Source organism: Bubalus bubalis, chromosome 3, assembly GCF_019923935.1.
Source record: "Bubalus bubalis isolate 160015118507 breed Murrah chromosome 3, NDDB_SH_1, whole genome shotgun sequence".
Classification (NCBI taxonomy): domain Eukaryota; kingdom Metazoa; phylum Chordata; class Mammalia; order Artiodactyla; family Bovidae; genus Bubalus; species Bubalus bubalis.
The window spans coordinates 157,062,726-157,087,698 of record NC_059159.1 but is presented as its reverse complement, the minus strand read 5'-3'; the positions used below and the strand labels follow the sequence as shown (position 1 = coordinate 157,087,698).

Below are 24,973 nucleotides of genomic sequence, written 5' to 3'. Positions count from 1 at the left end.
TGCTGCTGCTGCTAAGTCGCTTCAGTCGTGTCCGACTCTGTGCGACCCCATAGACGGCAGCCCACCAGGCTCCCCCGTCCCTGGGATTCTCCAGGCAAGAACACTGGAGTGGGTTGCCATCTCCTTCTCCAATGCATGAAAGTGAAAAGTGAAAGTGAAGTCGTTCAGTCATGTCTGACTCTTAGCGACCCCATAGACTACAGCCCACCAGGCTCCTCAGTCCATGGGATTTTCGAGGCAAGAGTACTGGAGTGGGGTGCCATTGCCTTCTCCGAATATACCCTATTTAAGGACATACATTTTCATATTTCAACAAAGCATTCTTAAACAGTAGGACATTTAATACAAACTTAGTAACAATTTTCGCAGTGCCCTCATATGCATTAAGTGATGATGTTTTCCCAATCAGGTCAGTCAAAGGAACATCAATCTAGATTTTAAGAATGTTATCACTAATACCAGTCTTTTTTCGTTAGCCATAAAATGTTTATAACAAAGGTATGATTCAGCTAAAGCATACCTTTAAAATAAAGGGGGGATGTAACTTAAAAAAAGAGTAACTTCATTCATCTGAATTGAGCGTTAAACAAAATTTAAATGACTAATTAATTTGTTCATGGCCCCAATGACACATACTTCTAAGCATATGCTTTGGAACACATGAACAGCTAGCATTTTACTTAACAAATTCCAAACCTTTTCTAGTATTAGAAATGATTGAATGAATTCAAAATTAAATGGGGAAATATCATTTTCTTTTAAACAGAACTATCCTTTTTAAGTGGATTAGTCTCATTTTTTTGGTCAGTTTTTTGGTACCTTTGAAAATTCTTCAGGTTCCTTTATATCTAATGATCTTGTTGCAAATTCTAGTAGTTCTTCTGAGTTCTCCAGGGCATTATTACATTGACTAAGTTGACTCTAAAAATAAAAATAATAATAATGATAAATCATTAAAACAGAATTTCCTATGATCAGAATCTTAAATGAACGTTACTCTCTTAATAGCAATAATCAAACAAACATATTTTAGAGAGGTACTGAAGGTAATCACTAGCCATATATATAATAAATTTTAATTATCTTAAACCATCCAGAACAGCTTAATTGCATACAGATAAAGGTATAGTAATCATTTAAAAATACAAAAGAAAACAAAGCAATTATAAATAGCTGGGGTCAAATTTATTTAAAGATTCTTCCAATCAGGGTAGCCAGAAGACTATCAATGATTTAAATTATCAAAATAATCCATCTGTAGACAACATCCTCTATAACAGAGACTAAATTTCTAGATATTTAACTAAGCTAAAATGTACGAATCAAGTTACAGGTACATTCAGTTGAACACAATCTCAGTACTCCATTTATCACATTACTCAGGTAACACATACTCCTATAAAGGCTAATTTACAGCTTCCAAAACTGTATAACACAGGAGTCACAAATTCAAGTGTCTAGATTTCAAAAAAAAAGTCAAACATAAACAAAAAGTAGTAACTGTTACAGTGACGTGCTCTATTATAGTGATGTGTTAATTTCACCTAACACAATCTTTCTTATTCAGTTCTCTTCTGTCTCAGCCTCTCTCCCTCACTTTATTGTTTGTAGTTTGAAACTAAGCTATGTGAAAATATTGTTAGTGATACCTTTAAACAAAGAAACAAACACATCTCTAAGCTTTTTGGGCTCCAAAATCACTGCAGACGGTGACTGCAGCCATGAAATTAAAAGACGCTTACTCTTTGGAAGTAAAGTTATGACCAACCTAGATAGCATGTTCAAAAGCAGAGACATTACTTTGCCAACAAAGGTCCATCTAGTCAAGGCTATGGTTTTTCCAGTGGTCATGTATGGATGTGAGAGTTGGACTGTGAAGAAAGCTGAGCACCGAAGAATTGATGCTTTTGAACTGTGGTGTTGGAGAAGACTCTTGAGAGTCCCTTGGACTGCAAGGAGATCCAACCAGTCCATTCTGAAGGATATCAGCCCTGGGATTTCTTTGGAAGGAATGATGCTAAAGCTGAAACTTCAGTACTTTGGCCACCTCATGCGAAGAGTTGACTCACTGGAAAAGACTCTGATGCTGGGAGGGATTGGGGGCAGGAGGAGAAGGGGACGACGGAGGATGAGATGGCTGGATGGCATCACTGACTCGATGGACGTGAGTCTCAGTGAACTCCAGGAGTTGGTGATGGATAGGGAGGCCTGGCGCGCTGCGATTCATGGGGTCGCAAAGAGTCAGACACGATTGAGCGACTGAACTGAACTGAAGCTTTTAAATGTATCCAAGATTCTTCTTCAGAATATTTATTTATGTGTATTTGTTAACATCTATCCCATATTCAAATCTACTTCATTTTCCCTTACAATACACACTAAAGATAAACTACATATGATTAAAATAGCAGAGAAAAAGCATGGGAGGGAGGAAGGCAGGCCAGAGATTAAGCAATTGAATGCTTAAAAGGTATTCCAAACTGGTGCTGTAAAGAAGGATCTGGATTCAAGACAGAACAGAAATCTGCGCAAGATGAATCATGGGTGAAACTTCAGGAGATGCTTAGTTTTCCTTTTTTCTCCAATCTTGTTTTTTAAATGAATGAATTTCTTATTGAAATTTATGAATACTTTATGACTAAACTAATTACCCTTAAATGATTTAAGTACAGCTGGCTCTTGAATAACAAGGAGGTTAATCCACAAATGGGCTTCCCTGGTGGGCAAGAGTCAACCCTTCACATCTGGAGTTCTTCTGCATCCGCAGAGTCAACCAATCACAGACTGTGTGATACTGCAGTATTTCCTACTGAGAAATATCAGCGTATAAGTGGATCCTCACAGTTCAAACCCATGTTGTTAACTGTAATATAACACCTACCTCCTAAATATAAATAAGAAATCTCAACCAAGAAGACCGGGCAGACTTGAAAGGGAATTTAATTAACCCTTGGAAATTGTGTGTATATAGCCTGTTTGTAAAAGAAAGAGAACATCTGTATTTCTCCACAGCTTTCAGATTCTCAAAGACATCATAACCAAAATCAATACACAAAAATCAGTTGCACTTCTATAGAAGAACAATCCAAGAAGGAAATTCAAAAAAAAATACCATTTATAGTAGCATCAAAAAGAACGAAATTCTTTGGAGTAAACTTAATCAAGGGGTAAAAGACCTATTCGCTGAATCCTACAAAACGTTGCTAAAAGAAATTAAAGACACAAATAAATGGGAAAACACAGCTTATGATTATGGGTTGGAAGACTTAATATGATCAATTCTATTATCCAAAGCAATCTACAAATTCAATGCAAACACTATCAAAATTTCAATGTATACCCATGTATACTGCAGCATTACTCACAAAAGCCAAGAGATGGAGGCAGCCCAAATGTCCACAGACAGATACATAGATAAAGAAAATGTGGTAAATATATACAAGGGAATATTATTCAGTCAAAAAAGAGAAGGAAATCCTGGCACATGCTATAAAATGGATGAACGTTGAGGCCATTATGCTGAGTGAAATAAGCCAGACACCAAAGGGACACATACTGTACGATTCCACTTATACCAGACATCTAAAGTAATCAAAATCCTGAAAACACAATATAATGGTGGATGCCAGGCAGTGGGTGAAGGGGCACGCGGAGAGTTGTTCCATGGGTACAGAGTTTCAGTTCTGCAAGATGAAAAAGTCCTAGAGACACATTACACAACAAAGTGAATATACTTAATACTACGAGGGTAAATCTTAAGTTTTTTTATCACAATTTTAACAAAATGGTATCTATGACCAATATGAAATTAAGAATCACTCTTCTATAAGATAAAAGTACAGTTATACACAAAAACTCACTAATTTTTGCTTTTAATCAACCAAGCATTATACAGACTAAACTTATTCATATTTAAATCATTGTATGATCTCACCTGTAACTCTTGCGATTTACGTGCTTGTTCCTGCTTGATACTGTTAATCATGCTTTCCTTTACCTCATCCAATATGGAGTATAAACTGTCAAATTCTTCATCTAATTCTGAAAGTATGTTAGAAGAATTTTCCTGTTTAATAAATGAATAAAACAAATTATTTTACTTAAGAGCTATTAAACACTAAAAAACTAAAAGATACAGTGCTTATTAAAGCAGAGAATAAATTCATACTATGAACTACCATAGCCTAACATCATAAAATAATTAAAATTCTAATATTTGACATAAGGTTTTAAAACCATATCGATCCAAGCAGCTGGCTGCACTAATACTGACAGTTCTACTTGAGCAATGCAGCCTCGTATGACCAGCCCCACCATCTCCTCACTGTTATAAGACTAATACTTCAGCAATGCAGCCTCGTATGACCAGCCCCACCATCTCCTCACTGTTATAAGACTAATACTTCAGCAATGCAGCCTCGTATGACCAGCCCACACCATCTCCTCACTGTTATAAGACTAATACTTCAGCAATGCAGCCTCGTATGACCAGCCCACACCATCTCCTCACTGTTATAAGACTAATACTTCAGCAACGCAGCCTCGTATGACCAGCCCCACCATCTCCTCACTGTTATAAGACTAATACTTCAGCAACGCAGCCTCGTATGACCAGCCCACACCATCTCCTCACTGTTATAAGACTAATACTTCAGCAACGCAGCCTCGTATGACCAGCCCCACCATCTCCTCACTGTTATAAGACTAATACTTCAGCAGTGCAGCCTCGTATGACCAGCCCCACCATCTCCTCACTGTTATAAGACTAATACTTCAGCAACGCAGCCTCGTATGACCAGCCCCACCATCTCCTCACTGTTATAAGACTGTTTCCACAGGACAAGGTGAAAGGTTGTTTTAAGGTTGTCAACTTTGTCCTCACCTTTGCGCTCTAAGGCAGGCCCTAAGCCAGTGGTTTACAACCTTTGGTGTGCATGAGAATCATCAGTGAAGCAGATTTTAATAAAATAGTCCAGAGACTTTGATTCTGTAACTCTGAGGAATAGTTTGGGCATATAGAGTTGGGGCTGATTTTGCACAAAGTTTTAAATCTCTCAGATTGTCTAAAACACTGCATTTACACAAGATAAGCAGAATTAAAAGACTAAGTAATTCTTATTGGGTTCGAAGAAAAGGATCAAACACTGAATTCTGGTGCCAGAAGGAACCTCAGAAATCATCTACTGACTAGAATTTATAGTCAAACTTCTAACTTTTACAAACGAAAATACAGACTTGCCCAAAGCCCTACACCTATTTATTAGTGGCAGAACCAATACAGAATTTCAAACTGTCGCCCTCCCAGAGTTCCTCACTGCCTCATTAAGCAAGATGCTTCTATTTCAAGAAGAAATAAGAAAATATCTGTGAAACCCCTAGATAAGCAATATGCATACTTGCAACAATTAGGAGGCAGAAGAAATTATCTTAAAGTATTGTTCGACATAGATGAATCATTCATCTAAGAGAAGTGAAACTGGCACTGGTTTACAGAACTAATACAGAAAATCTACTATGATATTACAATCCAAATTTTTGCTTATAATGGTTATAAAACCAGACATGATCTCACTAGAGGCTTAAAAAAGTGGTGTTAATCATTTTACTATCTTTTATACAGTAGTGAGAACATGATTTGGAGGAAGAAATGTGCAGTTTGGAAGGCAGAAGAACTAAGTCAAATTCCACACTAATGACTCAGTAAAAGTGTGACACTGGACAAGCCACTTAAACTCCTGGACCTCAGTTCTTCCATCTATTAAAAGGAACTGGCCTACTCTTTTCCCTCTCAGTGACCAACTGGCACATCCTTAGAGTCTCCTGCCCACTACAGCTTACATTCCCATCATCAATGGCAAGGGTGTAGTTTAATTCCACCTCTATTTCTTTTTCTGGATGCTAAAATAAAGTCCGAATAATCTGTCAGTCAGAAAAAATAGTATGAGCCAGCTCTATCTTAAGGCATCTTTTTCCAGATTTCAAATATGATGATTCTCTTGTCCATAGGCCAAGAGTTTTAGAACCACTAGTTTTGCTTATTTAAAGAAACTGGATTAGTGGATTCTAATAAAATACTTTGAGACAAAGATAGTTAAAGTGGTAAAGATTATAATCAACTAACTTCAATCACAGCAAATTCAGAAGAAAAGAAAACATAAGACCATAGGTTTAACAAGCAAAGAGCCTGGCAATTAACTAGGTTGAACCAAACAAAAACCACAGCAAAGGATTCACTGTCTACAAGGGTCCTGGAAATCTTCAATTAATACATTTATCTTACAAAGAAATGACCCTTAAATTAATTAAGGTGCATTCACAGAAAAGCACCACCAGCTTATCCTAAGGTCCCTTCCACAATCAACATGTGATTATTTACAGTATGGATTACCCACCTAAACCTGGGATCGTTTCCGTAAGTACTCCCCTCTCTTTTCATTGGGCACTTTATCTTTTATGTTTTACTTTCATCTAGTTCTGCAAGTGGACCTCTTACTATTTACATTTTCCTTCTATTATTTACCGTAAAAGAAATGTTTAGCTTCCCAGTACTTTAGGAAAGGTATGATTTGCTCTTACTTGGGATTAGAAAATACAAACATGAAATGGAAAGGAACAAAAATGAGCATTGTAATATTCCTACCAATTACTATTCCAGAGTTTTCTTCTTCCTTAATATTTGGTCTTTCTATAGAGAATCTGGGGCTAGAAAATGAAGCATTTTTTTTTCATCTGCCATTAAAAAAACTGCTCTCATCTTCACTAGTTCATAATCTAGAGTTAATGGTATATATTTATACTTATGATTCCACCCAACAATCATTCACTGTGATATATTCACACAAATTTTTCTAAACAGATTCATACCTGAACTCCTTTTAGTGTTTGGTTTAGTGTATCAATAAAGTTCTGAATTTCATCATTTTTATTTGCCAGAGTTGAAATGATCCTTTGCAGAGCTTCCTAGGATAAAAAATTTTTAACATTATGATATTTTATTAAAAGAGAATTATAAACTTCACTACAACAATGGTCTTTAAAAAAAATCTCTGAATATCAGAGCATATTATGTAACAAACAGGAGCAATGTAAAACTGTGCATTGTTCAAAGGCTATAATTACAAAAGATGGCATACATACTGGTTGTTTTAAAACCTCTTATCCCTACAGCACAACCATACCTTTCACCACCGTACCTTTCACACTACACATGAACAATATTATTTAGTCACCACCATACCTTTCATATTACAGATGACCAGCATTATTTAATATAAAGACTGTAAGTCATAAGACCATGGCAAATGAGGAAAATCAAATTCTTAAACGATGCAAAAATATATGAAAACTTCTAATCAACATCAGGATATAGGAGTAAACGTTGAGACACTGAAATTTGACATTTATAAAAATTAAATCTTAGAAATATGAAAGTAGATAATAAATTTGCATTTAAAATTACATTTACCAATACAATATTGCCACTATCCTCCAATTAAAAACATTTTTAAAATTACAACATTCATGGCAATATTTACAGATGATATAGAACCATAATTTCAGTAGCAAATACCTCAGACTTTGATAATGCTTCCTATTATAATAGAACACTCTATTTAATTTTCTCATCTCTCTAGTTCAGTGTTGTCCAATAAAATTTCCTGCTATGATGGAAATACTCCATATGTGTCAATAAAAGTGAAAGGGAAAAAAACACAGAAACCTAGGCCATCATTAGTTAGTCAGTCAGTTCAGTCGATCAGTCATGTCCGACTCTTTGCGACCCCATGGATGCAGCACACCAGGCCTCCTTGTCCATCACCAACTCCCGGAGTTTACTCAAACTCATGTCCATTGACTCGGTGATGCCATCCAACCATCTAATCCTCTGTCGTCCTGTTCTCCTTCTGCCTTCAATCTTTCCCAGCTTCAGGGTCTTTCCAACTGAGTCAGTTCTTCCCATAAGGTGGCCAAAGTATTGGAGTTTCAGCTTCAGCATCAGTCCTTCCAATGAATATTCAGAACTAATTTCCTTTAAGATGGACTGGTTGGATCTCCTTGCAGTCCAAGGGACTCTGAAGAGTCTTCTCCAACATCACAGTTCAAAAGCATCAATTCTTCAGTGCTCAGCTTTCTTTATAGTCCAACTTTCACATCCATACATGACTACTAGAAAAACCATAGCTTTGACTAGGCAGACCTCTGTTGGTAAAGTGATGTCTCTGCTTTTTAATATGCTACCTAGGTTGATCATAGCTTTTCTTCTAAGGAGGAAGCATCTTTTAATTTCATGGCTGCAGTCACCATCTGCAGTGATTTTGGAGCCCAAGAAAATAAAGTCTGTCACTGTTTCCCCATCTATTTCCCATGAAGTGATGGGACCAGATGCCATGATCTTCGTTTTCTGAATGTTGAGTTTTAAGCCAATTTTTCACTCTCTTTCACTTTCATCAAGAGGCTCTTTAGTTCTTCTTCACTTTCTGCCGTAAGGGTGGTGTCATCTGCATAACTGAGGTTATTGATATTTCTCCCGTCAATCTTGATTCCAGCTTGTGCTTCATCCAGGCCAACGTTTCTCATGATGTACTCCGCATATAAGTTAAATAAGCAGGGTGACAATATACAACCTTGACGTACTCCTTTCTCTATTTGGAAACTACCAACACAACTGCACTCGTCTCACATGCTAGTAAACTGATGCTAAAAACTCTCCAAGCCAGGCTTCAACAATACGTGAACCGTGAACTTTCAGATGTTCAAGCTGGTTTTAGAAAGGGCAGAGGAACCAGAAATCAAATTGCCAACACCCGTTGGATCATTGAAAAAGCAAGAGAGTTCCAGAAAAACATCTATTTCTGCTTTCCTGACTATGCCAAAGGCTTTGACTGTGTGGATCACAATAAACTGTGGAAAATTCTGAAAGAGATGGGAATACCAGACCATCTGACCTGCCTCTTAAGAAATCTGTATGCAGGTCAGGAAGCAACAGTTAGAACTAGACATGGAACAACAGACTGGTTCCAAATAGGGAAAGGAGTACGTCAAGGCCATCATTACAGTCTTTCATTTGTGCTCTACATGCAGTCATCAACTATAGTACATTTTACCTCTAAACTAACTCTGGGTAGCCATTTCCTTCTCCACGGGAGCTTTCCAACCCAGGGCTCAAACCCAGGTCTCCAAGCCCTAAAACTCTGTAATCACTATTACTACCAGTCAGTATATCTTGATTTATACCTTTGCAAAATTTCTTAACTGGCCTCTGATCCATTTTTTCTCCCCCATAATCAGTTCCCTATATTGCAGCTAGAATAGTAAGTTAAGCATCACTCTTCCTGATCAATCATCTTGCCCAAGTCCTTCAATAAAATTAAAATCTTTTAACATGAGCTGTTAACATGACCTTACACATGACCTTACATAATCTGTGAGACCCTGTATGATCTCCCCATTGCCTACCTCACCTATTTCAATTCACACCAGACTTCCTCTCTCTTGCTGTATTCCAATTTCAGGAGCCTGCCGTGACTGTCTCTAATATGCCTTGCTTCCCACCTGGGAACCCTCACATTTATCAGCTTCTTCACTTATAACCACTGTTATAAAACATATACATGATTTATTGTTAATACAAGTTCCAAAAGTATAGAATGTGCCCATTCTATGTATCTATATATACATGCTTGCTTCATTTATTTCCAAAGCCTGACAGTGAAGAAGGGCAAAGACAGCTTTTAGCTGGGACTCTCTCAATCTAACAGGATGCTGATAAGGATCTCTCAGACTTCATTTTAGGTTTCAAGCCTCCATTACCCTCCAAACACTGATAAAGTGATAAAGATGGATAAAGGCAATATAAATTATCTGAAGTTTATCTAAATAATACTGAATATAATTGATCTTAGTGGCCATGACTAAAAGTTTTGGGTGATACAGGTCTGAATATATGCTTTGACAAATACAAATTCTGCTGGATCACAGTAAAATACATAGAACATTATGTCTCCAGAGGCAGTATGCACAGGTAATCTCAGCCATTATCCTTTGATCGCACACCACAGGCACCAGGATTTTGGGGGGGGGGGGGGGGGGGAACCTACTCTCAGAATTAAGCCTCTCAACTACTTGACTATGGAATTAGGCTAAGGTAACTGCCATGCTAACAAAAAAAGGGTGGGGGGTACACACCCCAGCCAAGCACTACTGCTATGGAGTGGCTCAAGCTAGCCTGGGATGTACAAGGCATGAGGCACCCATCGTCAAAGAATAGCTTAAAGTTATGCTTATAGTCCCTATAAACCATGTAAAGTAAAAGCACAATGAATTGACTACGAGCAAAATAATAACTAACACAGGCTGCCCTGGTGGCTCAGACGGTAAAGCGTCTGCCTGCAATGTGGGGGAGACCCAGGCTTGATCCCTGGGTCGGGAAGATCCCCTGGAGAAGGAAATGGCAACCCACTCCAGTACTCTTGCCTGGAAAATTCCATGGATGTAGGAGCCTGGTAGGCTACAGTCCATGGAGTCACAAAGAGGCGGAAGCAAATGAGCGACTTCACCACTTTATACTCTTAAAAGGCCAAGCACTATCTTAAGCTCTTTACATAAATTTGTTTAATCCTGTCAAGAATCCTATGAGGCAGGATACTTGGTTATTCCCATTTTCCAATTCAGAAGCTGAGGTATAAAGTGGGTAGCTAACTTGCCCGGGACCTCAAGAGTTAGTATGTGGCAGAACCAGAATTCAAATCACAACAGTCTGCCTTGTGAGTCTGTGCTTTTTTCTTTTTTTTTTTCCGAGTCTGTGCTCTTAACAATTAACACTATACTACCTAAAAACAAAGGTCAGAGGTTCATGTAAAGAAGGTCAGAACATCTAAGGACACTGAAAGGACTTAAGATCGTCTTTAAAATTGCAAAAAATTAAGAATGATCAAGAGGTTGTAACCTTTGTCACAGGTTGCAACCTTTGTTGCAGGAAGGGGGACCCCTTCCAGGGCCCGAAACTGGGCTCTTGTCTAACACTCAGAAATGAATTGTCCGAAGACACACATGTGCTGACAAAGCAAGAGATTTTATTGGGAAAGGGCACCTGAGTGGAGACCAGTAGGGTAAGGGAACCCAGGAGAACAGCTCTGCCACATGGCTCAAAGTCTTGGGTTTTATGGTGATGGGATTAGCTTCCAGGTTGTCTTTAGCCAATCATTCTGACTCAGAGTCCTTCCTGTGGTGCACACCTTGTTCAGCCAAGAAGGATGCCAGACAGAAGGATTCTGGGAGGTGGTGGAACATGTGGTGTCTCCTTTTGATCTTTCCTGAACTCTTCCGGTTGGTGGTGGCTTATTAGTTCCGTATTCCTTACCAGGACCTCCTGTCATAAAACGACTCATGCAAATGGTTACTATGGTCCTTGGCCAGAGTGCGCAGTTTCAGTCAGTGTGCTTCCCCTAACACCATCTTGCCAAATACAAGGGCAACAGTAACAGCTATTCTTACTACAGGCGTATCATCTTTTAAGTCTGAGAACATGACTGTCACTATTTGAAATGGCATGATTCTACTGGCTTTACCTTAATATATGTGAATGTGATAAACTCAAATGTCTTAATTCTGCATTCAACAAAAAGCTTGGCCAACGTGGGCTACTTAACTGCAAACTATCCAGGGCAACAAGCCCCTCAAGTTTTGATGCAGAAACTTCTTATTCTTAGAACTAGTGGCAAAACACCAGTATATCCAGGCTTTCAGGCTATTCTGAATCCAAAAGCATCAATACCAAGTGGTCATAACTGGACACTGTGATAACTGGACACTGTGATCTATGGGTTTCCCACCAGGGTCTGCGTGGACCAGGAGAAAATTTCTGATTCAAATTCTACATTAATATTCCAGACAGTTGAGATACACAAACCTAGAACCACTGCAAATATCACGTATCAATCTACAATTTAAGGGGGCCACCAATTACTACAGCATTTCAGTTAGTATTCAGTAAGCACTGTGTGCCAGGCGGGCTTCCTGGTGGCTCAGCAGTAAAGAATCTGCCTGCCAATGCAGGAGATATGGGTTTGATCCCTGGGTCACGAAGATCCCCTGGAGAACGAAATGGCTATCCACTTCAGTATTCTTGTCTGGAAAATCCCATGGACAGAGGAGCCTGGCGGGTCCACGGGGTCTCAAAAGAGTCAGACCCGAGTCAGCAACTAAACAGCAACAACATGCCAGGCACGGTGGAAAGCTTCTAACGTGGACTACTTTTTAATCACCGCAACAGAAAGTAGTCTTTGCATCTTCTGGTTGAAGAGGTTAAAGGCTTCTTTGATCACACAGCTGTCAAATGGCAGTCACAATTCAAATCCAGAAAGCTACCTCCAGAGTCTGCACTTTTACACCACTCTAAGCTGTATACTTCCTGGTAGACTTCCCTAGTGGCTCAGATGGTAAAGCGTCTGCCTACAACGTAGGAGACCTGGGTCTGATCCCTGGGTTGGGAAGATCCCCTGGAGAAGGAAATGGCAACCCACTCCAGTATTCTTGCCTGGAAAATTCCATGGACGGAGGAGTCTGGTTGGCTACTCTCCATAGGGTCGCAAAAAGTCGGACATGACTGAGCAATTTCACTCACTTAAGCTGTATACACTGCAGATGATTGTACAAAAACAATCAGAGGGTTCCTGGAACCAGAGCCCAGGGATCAATGAAAATATCCTAGTGCCACCAGGGATTATGCCACTTGTTTCACTCCACACCACAGAGCCCTCCTTTGACTTAGGTAATAAGCAGAAATCCAGAATGCTCTATCCAGTTGGTAAGTCAGACAACCAGAATCTTACCAGCTGACCACAGCTATGGCAACACATGACAAGAGAACTGTGCTCAAAGGTGAGCACAGTGCAAAGAGCCAAGAAAAGGGAATTATATATTGTTGAGGAATTCAGGAATCTGATCATCATGCGTGCTTAGTCTCTCAGTCATGTCCAACTCTTTGTGACCCAATGGACTGCAGCCCGTCAGACTCCTCTCAGTACATGGGATTCTCCAGGCAAGAATACTAGAGTGGGTTGCCATGCCCTCCTCCAGAGGATCTTCCCAACCCCAGGATCGAACTCAGGTCTCCTCCCGCATTGCAGGAGGATTCTTTACTGTCTGAGCCACCAGGGAGGAATCTGATTGTCAGAAATAGCTAACTGGGAGGAAGCCATGCCCTGTATTGTTATAGTGAAGCAGCTGGGATTACCACTTCTGTATATGGATGTAACTGAGGTGATCCGCAGGAAAAAAGTCTAAAAAAGGCCCGGTGAGGAATGCTGCCTTTTCACCCTGAGCCCAATTATAAGATATCAGGGCAGAAGAAGAGATTCTCTCCCAAGAAGGATTTGAGGAAATACAACGTGTCAGAGGCTGAAGAAGCCTCCCATTTCCAGTGACCTCTGAACTGGCTGTTCCATCCTGTGAGGTCCAGGAAGTTCACATTCAGCCAAGGAAACCAGGAATCCCAGCATCTAATTAAGGGAGGTGGGATGGAAGTAGAATGGGGGTACTCTCAGGTACTGCTCGGAGCAGTATAAACTGACAAAATCCCTCTAAAGGGTGATTCGGCAATACACATGAAAAGATATAAGCATATACACACAATGACTCAAATTCCACTTCTATTCATTTATTCTAAGTTAAAGGGTAACCAATCAATTAAAGATACAAGTAGAGACTTGACAACAAAGATGTTCATCTTAGTGTTATTTATAATAATAAAAAGACCAACATAAATGTATGACAAAGGGTACTCATTAAAAATCAAGTAATATTAATACATCCATACTAAAGAAAACTGCTGAATCATTAAAAGTGCTGTAGAACAATATTAACATGGTAAAAGATACTTCACATATTAAGTGAAAGGCAAATTATAAATTACTATAAACAGCATAATACTATAGTTTTTCTAAGTTTCTATATTCATAGTCAACAAGAGAGTCCGAAATGCAGTACTTGGGTGCAATCTCAAAAACAACAGAATGATCTCAGTTTGCTTTTCAAGGCAAATCATTCAACCTCACAGTAATCCAAGTCTATGCCCCAATCACTAATCCCGAAGAGGCTGAAGTTGAACAGTTCTATGAAGACCCACAAAACCTTCTAGAACTAACACCAAAACAAGATAACCTTTTCTCATAGGGGATTGGAATGCAAAAGTAGGAAGTCAAGAGATACCTGGAGTAACGGGCAAGTTTGGCCTTGGAGTACAAAATGAAGCAGGGCAAAGGCTAATAGAGTTTTGCCAAGAGAATGCATTGGTCACAGCGAACACCCTCTTCCAACAACATAAGAGACTACTCTACAATGGACATCACCAGATGGTCAATACCAAAATCAGATTGATTATATTCTTTGCAGCCAAAGATGGAGAAGCTCTATACAGTCAGCAAAAACAAGATCTGGAGCTCACTGTGACTCAGATCTTGACAGCTTATTACAAAATTCAGGCTTAAATTGAAGAAAGTAGGGAAAACAACTAAGCCATTCAGGTATGACCTTAATCAAATCCCTTATGATTATACAGTGGAAGTGAGAAATAGATTCAAGGGATTAGATCTGGTAGATCTAATCAGGCGTGCCTGAAGAACTATGGACGGAGGTTCACAGTACTGTACAGGAGGAGGTGATCAAAACAATCCCCAAAGAAAAAATGCAAAAAGGCAAAACGGCTGTCTGAGGAGGCCTTACAAACAGCTGAGAAAAGAAGAGAAGCTAAAGGCAAAAGAGAAAGGGAAAGATATATCCAACTGACTGCAGACTTCCCGAGAATAGCAAGGAGTGATACGAAAGCCTTCTTAAGTGAACAATGCAAAGAAATAGAGGGGAAAAAATTGAATGGGAAAGTCTAGAGACCTCTTCAAGAAAACTGGAGATACCAAAAGAACAAGTAACATTTCATGCAAAGATGGGCACAATAAAGGACAGAAATGGCAAGAACCTAACAGAAGCAGAAGCTATTAAGAAGAGGTGGCAAGAATACACAGAAGACCTATACAAAAAAGGTCTTAATGACCTGGATAATCATGATGGTATGGTCACTCACCTAGAGCCAGACATCCTGGAATGTGAAGTCAAGAGGGCCTTGGGAAGCATCACTACAAAGCTAGTGGAGGTGATGGAATTCCAGCTAAGCTATTTCAAGTCCTAAAAGATGATGCTGTTAAAGTGCTGCACTCAATATGCCAGCAAATTTGGAAAACTCAGCAGTGGCCACAGGACTGGGATAGGTCAGTTTTCATTCCAATCCTAAAGAAAGGCAATGACAAAGAATGTTCAAATTGTGCTCATCTCACATGCTAGCAAGGTAATGCTCAAAATCCTTCTAGCTATAGCAAACCTAGACAGTGCATTAAAAAGCAGACATCACTTTGCAGACAAAGGTCCATATAGTCAAAGCTATGGTTTTGCCAGTAGTCACGTAGGTAGGGGTGTGAGAGTTAGACCATAAAGAAGGCTTAGTACCGAAGAATGATGCTTTGGAACTGTGGTGTTGGAGAAGACTCTTGAGAGTCCTTTGGACTGCAAACAGATCAAGCCAATCAATCCTAAAGGAAAACAACCCTGAATATTCATTCACTGGAAGGACTGAAGCTGAAGCTCCAGTACTTTGGCCACCTGATGTGAAGAGCCAACTCACTGGAAAAGATCCTGATGCTGGGAAAGACTGAGGGCAGGAGAAGAAAGGGGCAACAGAGGACGAGATGGTTGGATGGCATCACCAAGTCAACGGACATGAGTTTGAGCAAACTCCGGGAGATAGTGAAGGACCGGGAAAGCCTGGTGTGCTGCAGTCCACTGGGTTGCAAAGAGTTGGACACGACTGAGCGACTGAACAACAACAATATGTATAAAAATACCCTGGAATATAACACACACATAAATGTTAAAAGAAGTCATCTCTGGGTAGCAGGATTATGGGTGATTTTTATTTTCCTTTATCTATACTTCCTAATTCCCTAATAAACTTGTATTAGTTATATTTATAATATAACAGAAGTGCACAGGCTGGCTCTGTTAATATTATTATAAATTAGTTCAAAATATGATTACCTATCATCAATGAATATTAATAACTGAGATCAGATTCTATCAGAGCCTTGTGACTGGGAAGAAGTGTCAACTGAGGATATAAAACATACAAAAAGAAAGCTGGAGGAAAAAATCCACTAACATCAAAATACTGTCTACCCTAGATTGGAGTGGAATATCTACTACATGGAATTCAATATGTTTGTTGCATTAATAATTCTGCTTACTTTCAGCCAGGCACTGCAATGAACCATTGTCTTTAAAAATTTTTTAAGTTTAACTGTAATTCTAATTTTTTAAAACTGTCAAGTTCAATAGAAAAATGAAGATACTTGTGTTTAAACACTGATTATGAGTATGTCAGAACAGTTCTTTGAAGAGGGCATCTCATATGTTGTACATCCCAGATTGCTTTGATTCAGTCCATGGGCATGACTGCTATTGTACTTGGCTGGGGTGTATAAAACCCCAGTTACACTTTCCTATTCACACCTCTATTTCAGAAAGCAAAAACCTTCCCTCATAAAATAAAATAAGGGCTGAAGAGAGGGAAGATACATATATTATAGGAAAATAAAGAATTATAGCAGCAAGAGAGACCAAATTCCAGGGTTTCATTTAAATCATGTTCTATGCTGCTGCTGCTGCTATGTCATTTCAGTTGTGTCCAACTCTGTGAGATCCCATAGACGGCAGCCCACCAGGCTCCTCCGTCCCTGGGATTCTCCAGGCAAGAATACTGGAATGAGTTGCCATTTCCTTCTCCAATGCATGCATGCATACTAAGCCACTTCAGTCGTGTCCGACTCTGTGCAACCCCATGGACAACAGCCCACCTGGCTCCTCTGTCCATGGGATTCTCTAGGCAAGAATACTGGAGTGGGTTGCCATTTCCTTCTCCAAAATCATGTTTTATACTTTCCATCAACTATTTTTACTAGACTTAACTAGTTTCTTAACCAAAAAACCCTACTTTATAGGGGTTTATTTCTGTTAATATTTTAAGTTTTAATGACATTAATCATATGACTATATAAAGGCAAAGGAGCCAGGCAAGAGTGTCCTAATGAAAAAAACTTGGGCTGTGAGGAAAGAGCTGGTTTGAATCCAGACTGCCACTTGCTAACTGTGTTATTTAATCTCTCATTAATTTTAACAAGTTATTTAATCTCTCTTGAGTTCCATCTTCTATATCTGGGCAATACGAATAAGAGCTGTTATGAGAATTTAAAGCAGTCTTTGCAGCCAAAGATGGAGAAGCTCTATAGAGTCAACAAAAACAAGACCGGGAGCTGACTGTGGCTCAGATCATGAACTCCTTATTACCAAATTCAGACTTAAATTGAAGAAAGTAGGGAATACCACTAGACCATTCAGATATGACCTAAATCAAATCCTTTATGATTATACAGTGGAAGTGAGAAATAGATTTAAGGGTCTAGATCTGACAGATAAGAGTGCCTGATGAACTATGGAATGAGGTTCATGACACTATACAGGAGACAGGGATCAAGACCATCCCCATGGAAAAGAAATGCAAAAAAGAAAAATGGCTGTCTGGGGAGGCCTTACGAATAGCTGTGAAAAGAAGAGAAGCGAAAAACAAAGGAGAAAAGGAAAGATATAAGCATCTGAATGCAGAGTTCCAAAGAATAGCAAGAAGACATAAGAAAGCCTTCCTCAGCGATCAATGCAAAGAAATAGAGGGAAACAACAGAACGGGAAACACTAGAGATCTCTTCAGGAAAATCAGATACACCAAGGGAACATTTCATGCAAAGATGGGCTCAATAAAGGACAGAAATGGTATGGACCTAACAGAAGCAGAAGATATGAAGAAGAGGTGGCAAGAATACACAGAAGAACTGTACAAAAAAGATCTTCATGACACAGATAATCACGATGATGTGACCACTGATCTAGAGCCAGACATCCTGGAATGTGAAGTCGAGTGGGCCTTAGAAAGCATCACTACGAACAAAGCTAGTGGAGGTGATGGAATTCCAATTGAGCTAATTCAAATCCTGAAAGATGATGCTGTGAAAGTGCTGCACTCAATATGCCAGCAAATTTGGAAAACTCAGCAGTGGCCACAGGACTGGAAAAGGTCAGTTTTCATTCCAATCCCAAGAAAGGCAATGCCAAAGAATGCTCAAACTACTGCACAATTGCACTCATCTCACATGCTAGTAAAGTAATGCTCAAAATTCTCCAAGCCAGGCTTCAGCAATACGTGAACGGTGAACTTCCTGATGTTCAAGCTGGTTTTAGAAAAGGCAGAGGAACCAGAGATCAAATTGCCAACATACGCTGGATCATGGAAAAAGCAAGACAGTTCCAGAAAATCATCTATTTCTGCTTTATTGACTATGCCAAAGCCTTTGACTGTGTGGATCACAATAAACTGTGGAAAATTTCGAAAGAAATGGGACTACCAGACCACCTGACCTGCCTCTTGAGAAATCTGTATGCAGGTAAGGAAGCAACGGTTAGAACTGGACATGGAGCAACAGACTGGTTCCAAATAGGAAAAGAAGTACTTCAAGGCTGTATATTGTCACCCTGCTTATTTAACTTATATGCAGAGTACATCATGAGAAACGCTGGACTGGAAGAGGCACAAGCTGGAATCAAGATTGCCGGGAGAAATATCAATAACCTCAGATATGCAGATGACACCACCCTTATGGCAGAAAGTGAAGAGGAACTCAAAAGCCTCTTGATGAAAGTGAAAGTGGAGAGTGAAAAAGTTGGCTTAAAGCTCAACATTCAGAAAACGAAGATCATGGCATCTGGTACCATCACTTCATGGGAAATAGATGGGAGAAACAGTGGAAACAGTGTCAGACTTTATTTTTTGGGGGCTCCAAAATCACTGCAGATGGTGACTGCAGCCATGAAATTAAAAGATGCTTACTTCTTGGAAGGAAAGTTATGACCAACCTAGATAGCATATGCAAAAGCAGAGACATTACTTTGCCAACAAAGGTCCGTCTAGTCAAGGCTATGGTTTTTCCTATGGTCATGTATGGATGTGAGAGTTGGACTGTGAAGAAGGCTGAGCGCCAAAGAATTGATGCTTTTGAACTGTGGTGTTGGAGAAGACTCTTGAGAGTCTCTTGGACTGCAAGGAGATCCAAGCAGTCCATTCTGGTTGGAGAATGGAGATCACCATCTCCATCTCCCAGGAGATCAGCCCTGGGATTTCTTTGGAAGGAATGATGCTAAAGCTGAAACTAGTACTTTGGCCACCTCATGCGAAGAGTTGACTCATTGGAAAAGACTCTGATGCTGGGAAGGATTGCGGGCAGGAGGAGAAGGGGACGACAGAGGATGAGATGGCTGGATGGCATCACCGACTTGATGGACGTGAATCTGAGTGAATTCCGGGAGTTGGTGATGGACAGGGAGGCCTGGCGTGCTGTGATTCATGGGGTCGCAAAGAGTCGGACACAACTGAGCGACTGAACTGAACTGAACATAATACTGTATGTGGAACAATACTCAGATTCCATTTCTCTTTCTTCTGCTCAATCCTGAAGGAAAGTCAGTCAATCCTAAAGCACAATCCAGTCAATCCTAAAGGAAATCAGTCCTGAATATTCACTGGAAGGACTGATGCTGAAGCTGAAACTCCAATACTTTGGCCACCTGATGTGAAGAACCGACTCATCGGAAAAGACCCTGATTCTGGGAAAGATTGAAGGCAGGAGAAGGGGATGACAGAGGATGAGATGCTTGGATGGCATCACCGACTCGATGGACATGAGTTCGAGCAAGCTTTGGGAGTTGGTGATGGACAGGGAAGCCTGGCGTGCTGCAGTCCATGGGGTCGCAAAGAGTCAGACATGACTGAGTGACTGAACTGAACTTCCTTTGCTCAGGACTGAGAAAAAGGAGTCATTTTGGAACATGAGGCAGTGGGTTACCTGGATATGGTGTGAGTCTCTGAACTGCCAGAGTACACTATGAAAGTAAAGGATAACAAATAGCAGGGCAGAGGAAGAAACTGGGATGAGGAAGCCAAGTGCAGACACGCTACTGATTGCAGGCTCTGCTGTGCTTTCTTTAAAACTCTCCCTAGTTTCCCAATCTAGGTTTGCTCAGTCTTGTACATCAAACCCTGCCTGTCACTACCCGCAGGTAGAAAGTAGGGTATGTGGGGAAAAGGGAGGAAGAGCAAACAATTGGCAATGTATGCTTTTGGTGGCATCTTTCCTCTGGGATCCCTACTCTTTCCTCTCCACCTTTAGTATTCCTACAGCAGGAACCTCTCCTGGACACAGCAACCCCTATGAATATGAATGATCTCCTGCGCAAGAATTTAACTTAAACTATCAAATTCTAAGCACCAAGATTCTAGAAAGGTGCAAATGTCTTGTTTCAATGGTTTCTTTGAACATACACATTTTATCAGGTAAAGAAACCTTTGGGATTTTATCTTAAAACCACTTAAAAGGCCATAATCAAAAGGTCTGGGTATCAAATAAAGCCACCTATCCATAACACCCAAGTGTCCCAGAAACTTGATATAAACAAAATCCCTCTATTTGTAGGAGATAACACTGTGGCTTTCTGTATCCAACAGTACTCTTTACATACCCAAGGCAATTATGTTTTCTTCCTCTACTCAAACAGAGCATCTGTTGCTAACACAACACTGAAGCCCAAGTTATTTTCACAGACAAAAAAGCAGCTGGTCAAGCTAATCCAATTGCTGACTAGCCATCATCAAGCTTCTGTAAGACTGTCCAGTTAACTTAACCTCTATTGTCAGACTGCATGAGTCAGAACTTCCAATCCTCTTTCAGTTAGGATTTAACAACATTTCTTTGGCACCATCATCTGAAATATTTATTACAGACACAAATACAGAAAACAAACTGTAAACTTAAGGACAAAGGTACAAAAAGGCTAGATTGGATTAGAAAAATTAAGAGAAATTATCAACAAAGGGATAAAGTTATTTTGAAGTTGGGATTATGAGATTAGTACACACTTAACAGACAGTACTGATGTGTGCTAGGCACCAAGTGATTTTTAAAAACTAACACAACAGTCATAACCCTTTGAGGTAAGTAGACTGCAAAGATCAGAAAATGGAGACACAGCAAATTGCCTAACTTTATTCAGTTCATAAATTGCAGGACTGGAGACCTGACTCTGAAGCCATCCTCTTACTTTAAAACTCAAATCCCCAAGTCTTACAAATGACAATACATTCAAGCCACCCTCAGCCTTTGCCATTTGCGGTACTTGTGTTTCCTTATGCTGACTAAGGTATCATCTCTGCTGTTACTTTCATTGTAACATTCTAGAACAGAAAAGAAAAGCCATGCCAAGGGTGTACTACTGACTTATTTCAAGAGAAATATCCAGCTGAGTTCATTATTGGTTGAGGTATATAATTGATTCTGCAGTAATTCATGAGAAAAAAGATGCTCAAATTCAGAGCACTGAATTGGTTATAAGCATTAACACATGGTGCCTGTTTTAAGCTGTGAGACAAAATTAAGGCTTTTTATTAGAAATATTTGCTACCACCAATGAAATTCAACATATTTTCTAATACTGAGAAGTAGATTCTCTAAGATAAATTAGTACCAGTAAGAAAGAACAGCTAATTCTTCACTACTTCCGCTAAAACTATACACAATATGTGTAGGTACTCAAGCATCAAAACAAAATCTGCAATGCAAGCAAGTTCAAATGTTGGCCTTATGGATGGCTACTAGTGTGACCATGCAGGACTCACAACCTCCAACTCTTGAGTCCTCATTAAAGTGAGAGAATATGTATGCCCTGGCAAAATAAGACGATCCACATTAAAATATTTTTTTAAATTACATTTTACAGTACATAGACTACTTTAGTACTTATTCTTTATAAAATTTAAGGCACTGTACTCTAAAGTACGTAATTCATCCTGTATTCTATTACCTGGTTTTTACAATAACTCTATATTCTCATTTCACTGTACAGATGAAGAACTAGTCACAGTTAAGTGATTTGCTCTGTATCACAAAGTTGCATAGTATAGAATCCAAGTCTCTGGACTCCCAAGTCTTTGACCTTCCATTTTCTCTGAACTAATCTCAGATATCACACACCCTTTACTTTAAAAGTTAAATAAGCTTTGAAGTGTTCTACAAATTTAGGTAGAGGCATTTTAAATGTATATTCAAAACACAAAATGTCAATTTTTTAAAAATGTCTAATAATCATGTGTTCCTCAAGGAGATGATTCCAGGCAAAATTGTGGAAAACACCTTTCTAATAAGTCTTTCCAGTGCTTCCTATCTAATAATAGAAAAGAATGGGCTCTTGTTTTTGCCCGTTGTTATTAATAACACTTGTGTTTCCTTCCTATACTGTACTATTTCAATTACTATAATCTAATAAAGAGAGCACGGTGGTTGATTTCTATATAGGGACTATGACTAAGTATTAACTCACTTCTAATTGTATTCAAAACATTGGCTACGTTCTCTAAGTATATTTTTGGCTAACAGAAAAGGTTAGTTCTGTTATGCCCCGTCCTTAACTTGCTCAGAAAGTATAAAATATGCCAAAAACAATCATTAAGGGAACTGACCAGCAACATTGAACTGGCCAGAGGGTGGGACCGCTGCTCTGGACAACTATCAGTCTTTTTTCTCAATTGAACCAACACTATAAACAGTTAAGACGTGCCGGGGAACTAGTCCCAAGGAGGGCGCGGCGGGGGTGGGGAGCGGTGCAAAAGGCGGGTGTGGAGGGGATGGATGGGGGAGGGGATGGATGGGGGAGGGGGAGGGGGGCACCAAGGAGACCTGGTTCCCGACCTAAGGAGACACAGATTGCGCCCAAACAGGCGAAGACTGGGTGGAGGAGAGTGGGTCAGCTTCGGCGTCAGCAGGTACACTCGTAGGTGCTTTGATTTCCTCTTCTGCTGAGGATGGATAAACCCCCACTAGCACGCGGGAAGGCTGCGAGAATCACAGGGGGCCTAGATCCTTGCAGAAAATGATGGGAAAAAATGGGGGCGGCTCCCGAAATCCCCTCGGGAGCAAGGGCCCAGGACCAATTGCAGAGCAGAAGCTATCCGGGTTCACCGGGCGCGGTCCCCGCACCCCGGCGGGCGCCGCTTTACTCCCGAGAAGGGTGCCTGGCGGCCTCGCCCTCCACGGCCGTAGCCCAGCCCGGCCTGGCCGACCCCGCGCGCCCACCGCCCACGGCCCACCCTGCCCAGGGCGCCCCGCCCACCCTCCGCCCGGCCTCGGCGACCCAGCGGCCCCCGCCCCCGCTTACTTTCTGGGAGTCCATGGCCAGGGACGGTGTCCGCTGGACCCCAAACCGCGTCGAAGAACTTTGCGAGGAGGCGGAAGAAGGTCAGACACGCCGAGCCCGCTACCCACGGCCGTGACTCCACTGGGCCGCCGCCACCGCCTGAGCCTCAGCTTCAGCTCGCACCGGCGCCGCCCGGCCCCGCCCCGTCCGCGCCCAGCCAGGCGCGCGCCGTAGTCGCGCCGCGGTTGCCAGGGTGAAAGGGCGGCACGCCGAAGGGAGGGGGCGACGAGCGCCTTGCGCACGCGCCCTGCTGCCAGGCGGGCTGCTGCGGAGTGGGGAGGGGCTGGTTATCCTGCGCACCGAGCGAGCCGTAGAGAGAAAGGGGTGCTCGCCCCCCTGTCCCGCCGATCGTTTGGAGAAGCCCGTCTCTCTTTCCCCCATCCTTTTTCCTCCAGCGCGCAGGCCTTGAACTGGACCACTGAGCGTCCAGCAGCCCGGTCCGTGGGGAGGGTGGGGGAAGGAAAGCTGTGCCCCTGGAGATAGATCAGCCCCTTCTCCACCCTGCAACCTTCTGAAGCACCTCCTTACACTAGCCTTGGAGAAGCAACCAGGGCAAGCCAGGCCCAGCTGTCCAGTGAGAAAGAAAGGGCGGGGAACGTAGTGGAAACGTGGGGAAAGCCATGGAGAAACGTGACAGAAACTTGGGTGACTGTGAAGCGTGGGAGACCTTTCCCAGAGAGCTCCCTGGGAACCTAGCTGTCTCTGACTTTCAGCAAACGAATACTCTCCCTGAGCCTGTTTCATCTTTGGTGAAACACGAGAAATAATGCTGACTTTGCAGAGCATTGTGAAGATTAAATAACGTATTGGAAGTGCCTAGTATGTAGTTAATATTCAGTATTTATGGTTATTGGTGGGAATCTAGAACCTTTTCCGTCTGGACTAAGAGGACAGTAGAAACTAGAAAAGGTGGGAGATAGGCTTGAAAATGTCCTTTCCCAAGCAGACAAGCCTCATCTTCCATTTCGATGACTGGAGAGGCTCAGGAAAGTTCAACTGGACAACCACGTATGGTGAATGAACAAAAGGAAAAAATATATTGCATACCTGTTAGATCCCAATTCTACGCACTGAGAATCAGCAGTGACTAGGCACTTTATATACAAACATAAAATATATACATCTATATACACACACACACACATATATATATGAGGTTAAATTTTCACAGAGAAAAATTACATAGGATAAATAGAATTGTGTGGGCTCCATTTTTGGTAGGAGGGTCAGGGAAGGCCTCTCTCAGGAGTAACCCAAGTGAAGTGAGTGAAAGAATAAGCATACAAACATCTGGAGAAGAGTATTCTAGATAGAAGAAGCAGCAAATTCAAAGGTCCTAAGAGGGCATGAGCTCTATGTTTCAGAAATAACATATATCCTACAAGGCTGTAACTATCTCTGTAGATGATCTCCCCAACTATACTTGTGAGTTGAGATTTCTTTTACCCATATCTGTATGTATCCCCAGCACAGGGCCTGCCATCTAGTATGCATTCGCTAAATTCTTTTTTAACTAAACAGACACATACAAGAAATGGGATGAAGAGAACCAGTTCAGGCTAAGCGGGTTGTTTTTGAAGGC

At 40.9% G+C, this 24,973-nt stretch overlaps 1 protein-coding gene across 4 annotated transcripts in view; it reads right to left on the bottom strand.

Annotated features, from left to right (window-relative positions):
- FSD1L (fibronectin type III and SPRY domain containing 1 like) overlaps positions 1–23,518 on the bottom strand; it is a 64,265-nt gene extending 40,747 nt beyond the window's left edge. Inside the window, exons 1-4 of one of the 4 annotated variants that reach the window (XM_006061543.3) lie at positions 23,353–23,516; positions 6,865–6,960; positions 3,935–4,066; positions 820–921 (exon numbers count right to left, since the gene is read on the bottom strand). In XM_006061543.3, coding sequence (XP_006061605.1) covers positions 820–921; positions 3,935–4,066; positions 6,865–6,960; positions 23,353–23,367 — 345 coding nt within the window. In that variant the 5' untranslated portion in view covers positions 23,368–23,516. Of the gene's footprint in view, positions 1–819; positions 922–3,934; positions 4,067–6,864; positions 6,961–15,076; positions 15,092–23,352 lie in introns of those variants that run through there. The other 3 variants (XM_044940396.1, XM_025282167.2, XM_025282166.2) reach the window with 3 other exon arrangements.
- Positions 23,519–24,973: the final 1,455 nt, after the last annotated feature.